General features: G+C 42.7%; 1 protein-coding gene across 1 annotated transcript; it reads left to right on the top strand.

Annotated features, from left to right (window-relative positions):
* Positions 1–744: 744 nt before the first annotated feature.
* On the top strand, positions 745–1,806 carry LOC308150338 (mucosal pentraxin-like; the record flags this gene model as incomplete). The annotated part of the gene is made up of 3 exons (XM_080523182.1): positions 745–802; positions 1,030–1,132; positions 1,269–1,806. The coding sequence occupies 3 exons, from the start codon at positions 745–747 to the stop codon at positions 1,804–1,806; spliced, it is 699 nt and encodes a 232-aa protein (XP_080379308.1).
* Between the last annotated feature and the right edge of the window lie 6,253 nt (positions 1,807–8,059).

Consider the following 8,059-nt stretch of genomic DNA (forward strand, 5'->3'; position numbering starts at 1 on the left):
TTCGTTTTCAGAGGGCAAAAACTCGTTTGCGTCTGGACGAACCCCCCCAAAACGAATATAAAAATCCACGTTTATCAAAAAAACGTATAGGTGTGGACAGGGCCTCAAGCAGACCCACAACCAACAGCCCGTATAGACCATCACACTCCACCCCATAACATGGGGCCCATAAGGGACCCGAAACCAGTCCCAACAACAACAACAACAACAACAACAACAACAACAAAAATATACTAAATAAATAAACATCAAATGTAACAAAACAAATATCCAGTTCATTACATATTGTAGTGAACCACAGAGTAGCGGGTGTATTGATAACCATGCACAGCTGCCCCGCATTCCCCTATCAGGCGGATGGCCCAGAGAAGAGAACTGCAGGCTCGTTAGCCCCACATGCCACACCTGGGCCTCCTCCTAGGGACTCACAGATAAGGAGGAGCCACTTCTCTATTCCACTGATCACAATAAAAAGGACAGGAGAGACCAGACATCTTAGGAACTAAACTAGACATCTTCTGGATCAATTAAGCTACAGTACATCTGCCGTTTAGTAGAACTGACAAGGTAGGTTCTCTAGCATGACATACGGTGAAAGACATTTTGTCCATTAATGACACACTTGCAATTGAAGAGAATGCATTCAAGGAGAATACAAACCCATTTAAAGTGTATACTTGCATGTACACTGAAACCCTAATGTCATATTTGTTGTAAACATTGCTGTTGATGTATTGTGAACAGATGGAGAGACTCTTTGTGGTGCTGGTCATGTTCACCATGTGCTGGGCCGAGCCTCAAGGTGAGACATCTGAACATCCCGTTGATTTACTTTGAACATGAATGCTCATTTGACATACGATCAGTATTCATGAATCATATGGCACTACACACATACCTGGAAGTACATACCATTTACATTTGTGTATGCAATGGAAATCTCTTCAGACAGTACTAACATTACAATTCCAAATGTGCTTTGAAGGGTTTGTTTTGATTTGATGGACTGAATCCTCTTTGTCTGACCAGACCTCACAGGTAAAATGTTTACATTTACACGAGAGACCAACACTGCGCACGTGAAGCTGACACCAATAGGAGAGATCCTTGGCTCTGCGACCATATGTCTCAGGTAATATGGTGTTCAATACTTCTGTCGTCAACTTTAGACAACTCAAAACACCTTGACGTTGTGTCTGCATGTTGAATCCATAGTGATATTGAATATTTCTTGTTCTAACTCTATATTTATGAACCTCTTCCTGAAGGTATTTCACAGACCTGCGGCGACACTATACTCTGTTCTCCATGGCCTCCCGAAAAGACGACAACGACCTGCTGCTGTTCAAGAGGGTAACTGGAAGACTGGAACTGCACGTCAGGCATAAGGCACTCAAGTTTAAGGGGGTGCCAGGTGAGCTCAACGTGTGGGTCTCAGTGTGTGCCACCTGGAACTCCACCGATGGTCAGCTGTGGACCAATGGGAAGCCCAGCCCAACGCAGACGCCGGGCTACACAGGGGTGCTTGATGGTGGTGTTCCCAGTGTCATTCTGGGTCAGGACCAAGACTCCTATGGGGGGGGCTTTGTTACGAGTCAGTCATTTGTTGGGCTGATCAGTGATGTGAATGTGTGGAACCATGTCCTGTCTCCTTGTGAGATTCAGCACTTCACAGCTGATGTAAACTACAGCCCAGGCAATGTGATTAACTGGAGGGCACTGACTTACACTGAGAGTGGGCAGGAGGTGTTTGTAGAGGACAAGTTGAGAGCCATTTCTAACTTCTCCAACTTCTGTGCTGTTTAATCTTCATCATTCTCAAATTGCTGAATGTGACAATACCTCATGAGTTTTCCCCCTATAGAAATCGTTGAATGTATTCTAGCTGAAATTGAGTCACTTGATGTACATGCCAATAAAAGTAGTTAAGCAGTACACTGTTCTTTCTTTATTGGAGTACAGAAGAGGCTGTATGCACACACAGTTTTGTTGACCTGTATTTGTTAACCTTTTATTAGTCCCACTGAATCCTGATTCAGTGAGTGCAATGCTTTGCCCATATTGAACACACTGCATGTTAGATAGCCTCTACTAGCTTCTACACTTAGGCAGCACAGAAGTTACTGCAGCTTATTTTACAAAACGCCTTAGTCAAGGCTGTCCAGTCACAACCAATCGACTCAAAAAGCAAAACACAAAGATTTATTGGGGAAAACACACAACATAATCCAGGATTTAACTGGGTTTCAGAACTTCTATGACCAGCTGCTCCTCCTCGACAGCAGACCCCCCTCTACCTGTCTGCCCTGGAGTCAAAGTTAGGCCCTGTCCACACCTATACGTTTTTTTGATAAACGTGGATTTTTATATTCGTTTTGGGGGGTTCGTCCAGACGCAAACGAGTTTTTGCCCCCTGAAAACGAAGATGTTTAAAAACGCCTGCCAGAGTGAAGATGTTTAAAAACGCTGTATATTCGCCGTATATTTTTGACGTGTGGACGAGATAGACGGAGCTTTTTGTATTCGTCACGTCATCATGCACGTAGATTTCTATGATCATGCGCACTGCAGCTGTTTGCTGTTCCCTCTAACATCATATCCTGGCACCAGTAACTACTATGTTTACAATAGGCAACGGTGTTCGAGGCTACACAAGCGAGGAAAATGGATGTGAACAAAGTGCTTCTAGTTCTTTCACTGTTAACTGGGCTTTTAACCTGTTCACAGATAAATGCACAGTTAATGAACGAGAACATTGAGACAGAGGCGTCTGATTGGCCAGCGGGGCTATGGGGATAATATTATATCGCCGACTACTGGTGTGGAATGCTCAATGACAGCGTTTATATTGCGTTCATGCGTATGCATGTGGACACAGACATTGTTTATAAACATGCTGGTGTGGACGGTAATATTTTTATATACGAAAAACGTTTATCAAAAAAACGTATAGGTGTGGACAGGGCCTTAAGCCTAACTTGGATCTCGGCGGGCCTGGTTACCCCTGAAATCTAGTATCCAGGACCTACTGTCCCTTCCTTAAGCCTAACTTGGATCTCGGCGGGCCTGGTTACCCCTGAAATCTAGTATCCAGGACCTACTGTCCCTTCCTTAAGCCTAACTTGGATCTCGGCGGGCCTGGTTACCCCTGAAATCTAGTATCCAGGACCTACTGTCCCTTCCTTAAGCCTAACATGGATCTCGGCGGGCCTGGTTACCCCTGAAATCTAGTATCCAGGACAGTAAAATATTTAAAGTGCAATAGCTGGCAAATGAGCAGTGGGCAGGTGCAGATAAGCTAGTTGAAGGCTATATTGAAGAAGTGCGTTTTTAGCTTTCTTTTAAAAATATTTAGTGAGCTGGCTTCCCTGATCTCTAAAGGTAATGTGTTCCAAAGCTTTGGGGCATAGTTGGCAAAGGCTGCGCTCCCGATCTTCTTCTGACTGTTGCTGGGAACCTCTAATAAACCTGCGATAGATGATCTTAGTGTTCTTGAGGGCACATAATTGGCAAGGGAATTAGCAATGTACTTTGGGCCTCGCCCATTAAGGGCTTTGTATATAAGGAGGAGGACCTTAAAATCAACCCTACATGTTACTGGCAGCCAGTGCAGAGTAGCTAGGACCGGAGTAATGTGTTCTCTCCTCTTGGTTCTAGTTAGAAGTCGAGCTGCAGAGTTTTGAATAAGCTGAAGTCTTGCAGTAGTTTTTTTAGGAAGCCCAGTAAAAAGTGGCTTGAGACAAAGGCATGAATCAGTTTTTCAGCATCTTTTTGGTTTATAAGTGGTCTTACTTTAGCAATGTTTCTAAGGTGAAAGAATTATGTTTTCGTCACCTTGTTAATATGGGACTTGAAGCTTAGGTCTGAGTCGAAAATAACACCTAGACCTCAGGTTTAATCAATGATGTCAGTTTCCCTAGATTATTAAGCAGCATATCCCTCTTTGCTTTAGGGCCGATCAGTAGGACTTCAGTTTTGTCCTCGTTTAGCTTCAAGAAGTTATTGCTCATCCATTTATTTATTGCTAGAAGACAGTTCGTAATGGAGTCTATAGCTGAAGTATCATTTGGTTCAGCAGAAATGTACAGTTGCGTGTCATCGGCATAGCTGTGGAAACATACGTTGTGCTCTCTAATGATGTCCCCGAGTGGTAACATGTATAGTGAGAATAGTAGTGGACCAAGGCAGCTCCCTTGTGCGACTCCGAAATCGCTGTCATATTTCTCAGACACATGATCTCCAAGCTTGACATAGAACTTTCTCCCTGTAATGCAACTAATACAATTGTGCAATGTAGATTCTGCTTCCAGCATTATTAGTAGTGTTGTTAGTAGTATACTATTATTAGTATTATTATTATTAGTAGTAGTAGTAGTAGTAGTAGTATTATTATTATAGTGACTATAAGTTCTGAGTTATTCTGGTTATTTATTATGCAGTTAAACAGGGAGTCCATTCTGAAGGAATCTCATAATAACTGATACTAGGCTTACTTTAAGTGTTACTATTGTATATGACAGTAATTCATAAGTTCTAATGATAGTAACTCTACCACTGAGTGTTCGTTTAGCTCCAGACAGGGCCTGGGTGTGTGTGTGTGTGTGTGTGTGTGTGTGTGTGTGTGTGTGTGTGTGTGTGTGTGTGTGTTCTGGTAGCATTGTGTATGTATGTTTCGGAGCCCCCCTGGGGTCACATGGTAGAGAACAATTATTTGATGTGTGAATCTGTTCCCTCGGTTTAGTAAATCTGTTCCCTCGGTTTAGTAATTCGTTAGGGTTAGGGTTAGAATCCTTGCAATCGTTCTGGCTCGTAGGGCCTAACCCTAACTCTAACGAATTACTAAACCGAGGGAACAAATTACTAAATCGAGGGAACGGATACCTGTCTGTCTGCCCTGGAGTCAAAGTTAAACTCTACCTGTATGTCTGCCCTGGAGTCAAAGTTACTCTCTACCTGTCTGTCTGCCCTGGAGTCAAAGTTACTCTCTACCTGTCTGTCTGCCCTGGGGGGTATTCCACGAAGCTCGATAAAGTTCTAAGCCTCGATAAAGTTCTAAGCCTCGAAAATGTTAGCTTGCGTTCGGTGCCATCAATGTGGCTCAAATAATTCGCTGCTTGGTTGAGCTCCTTCTGAGTCAGATATAATTAGCCTGGTCGCGACCAGGCTAAAACACAGGCTATGGTAAGACGCGCGTCAAAAAAGGCTCACAGGCGGAAACTAAACCCCGAACGACAGTTCCTCATGTGTCTTTTAGGAAATATTAGTTCCCACTTCACACGAGATAGATAGATGGATAGGTTGACTGTGTGATAGATAGATAATTTGATAATTTGAAAGTGTGATCGATCGATAGATAGTTTGATTGTGTGATAGATAACTAGATATTTACGAAGTGTGATAGATAGATAGATAGATCGATGGATACATAAATTAAAAAATGTACAAAATAAAATAAAATGAATAGGTATGTCTATTGCATTGCTGTTATCACAGCGGTCTGGTTGGCGCAGTGGTTAAGGCAGCCGGCTGGAGTCCCAAAGGTTGCGAGTTCGAAGTCTTTTTTTCTTTTCTTTTTTACATTTAACCGAAGATTTCATGCAAAGGCTTCAAACACCATTGTAATCGTGTCAGTTCTTGTAAATTAGCCTGCACCATAATTTTATAGCCTACATACTTTTTTAGATGAGATTTTAGATTAGATTCAGACAACGAAATTGCAGTAAAAAGTGTGTCGGAAGAGGGATTCGAACCACGTCTAAAAATTATGAATAAATCCTGTGGCAGCCGTCGATACCACTAGGCCATTGTGGCGATATGACGGTTTGTAGCCTGCTGCTGATATCACCACAGTAGTAATATTCATTTATTAAAATATGAACATATAACAATAACTGGGGCTAGTATGACCTACGCATTTAATCGGTCAGCAATTTCTTGCCAAACCATTTCCCTCGCCTTGTTAATTGCGGCAGTATTGCACTATTTTACATCTTATTTTTCCGTCTTCATAAAGATCAATAATTCGGGAATGCTGCGCAAATGTAGTACGCCTGCAGAGTGGAGTATCTTCATTTCGACAGATCGACTCTTCTGGGCTCTTTATGTCTGCGTGCACGCGCCGATATCGAAGATTTGTAAGCCTGTCTTCTGTGAACACTCATCACGCAAGGCTGATCCTCGTTCGAGGAATCACCTGAGGCTTGAATTCCAATCTCGAGTTGCCTGAGCGCCGCATTTATTTATATCGCCGCTATACTGATCCGCCTTTAGTGGAATGGCCCCCTGGAGTCAAAGTTACTCTCTACCTGTCTGTCTGCCCTGGAGTCAAAGTTTCTCTCTTACACCTATAACGGCATAACAAACTGGATTCTTTCAGCACATGATAAACCTCTTAACCATAGAAACAAACATGTTTGTACATCTGTAAACAGGTTAAAAGTCCAGTTGACAGTGAAGGAACTAGAAGCACTTTGTACACATCCATTTTCCTTGCTTGTGTAGCCTCGACCACCGTTGCCTGTTTTAAACAAAGTAGTTACTGGTGCCAGGATATGACGTTGGATGAAACAGCTGCAGTGCGCATGATCATAGAAATCTACGCGAATAATTACGTGACGAACACAAAGACAACTGTCTATCTCGTCTACACATCAAAAATATACAGCGAATATACAGCGTTTTAAAAAAAACTTCACTCTGGCCGGAGTTTTTTTAAATGTTCGAATTCAGGGGGCAAAAACTTGTTTATCAAAAAACGTATTAGTGTGGACAAGGCCTGAGTCTGCTTCTCCTGCAACATAAGGCTATGTCCACACCTATACGTTTTTTTGATAAACGTTTTTCGCATATAAAAATATGACCGTCCACACCATCATGTTTATAAACAATGTCTGTGTCCACATGCATACGCATGAACGCAATATAAACGCTGTCATTGAGCATTCCACACCAGTAGTCGGCGATATACTATTATCCCCATAGCCCCGCTGGCCAATCAGACGCCTCTGTCTCTCAATGTGCTCGATCATTAACTGTGCATTTATCTGTAAACAGGTTAAAAGTCCAGTTAACAGTGAAAGAACTAGAAGCACTTTGTTCACATCCATTTTCCTCGCTTGTGTAGCCTCGAACACCGTTGCCTGTTGTAATAACAGGATATGACGTAGGAGGGAACAGCAAACAGCTGCAGTGCGCATGATCATAGAAATCTACGCGCATGATGACGTGACGAATACAAAAAGCACCGTCTATCTCGTCCACACGTCAAAAATATACGGCGAATATACAGCGTTTTTAAACATCTTCACTCTGGCAGGCGCTTTTAAACATCTTCGTTTTCAGAGGGCAAAAACTCGTTTGCGTCTGGACGAACCCCCCCAAAACGAATATAAAAATCCACGTTTATCAAAAAAACGTATAGGTGTGGACAGGGCCTCAAGCAGACCCACAACCAACAGCCCGTATAGACCATCACACTCCACCCCATAACATGGGGCCCATAAGGGACCCGAAACCAGTCCCAACAACAACAACAACAACAAAAATATACTAAATAAATAAACATCAAATGTAACAAAACAAATATCCAGTTCATTACATATTGTAGTGACCCACAGAGTAGCGGGTGTATTGATAACCATGCACAGCTGCCCCGCATTCCCCTATCAGGCGGATGGCCCAGAGAAGAGAACTGCAGGCTCGTTAGCCCCACATGCCACACCTGGGCCTCCTCCTAGGGACTCACAGATAAGGAGGAGCCACTTCTCTATTCCACTGATCACAATAAAAAGGACAGGAGAGACCAGACATCTTAGGAACTAAACTAGACATCTTCTGGATCAATTAAGCTACAGTACATCTGCCGTTTAGTAGAACTGACAAGGTAGGTTCTCTAGCATGACATACGGTGAAAGACATTTTGTCCATTAATGACACACTTGCAATTGAAGAGAATGCATTCAAGGAGAATACAAACCCATTTAAAGTGTATACTTGCATGTACACTGAAACCCTAATGTCATATTTGTTGTAAACATTGCTGTTGATGTATTGTGAACAG

The sequence above is a fragment of the Nansenia antarctica genome (genome assembly GCF_963989245.1).
Source record: "Nansenia antarctica genome assembly, chromosome: 2".
Classification (NCBI taxonomy): Eukaryota; Metazoa; Chordata; class Actinopteri; order Argentiniformes; family Microstomatidae; genus Nansenia; species Nansenia antarctica.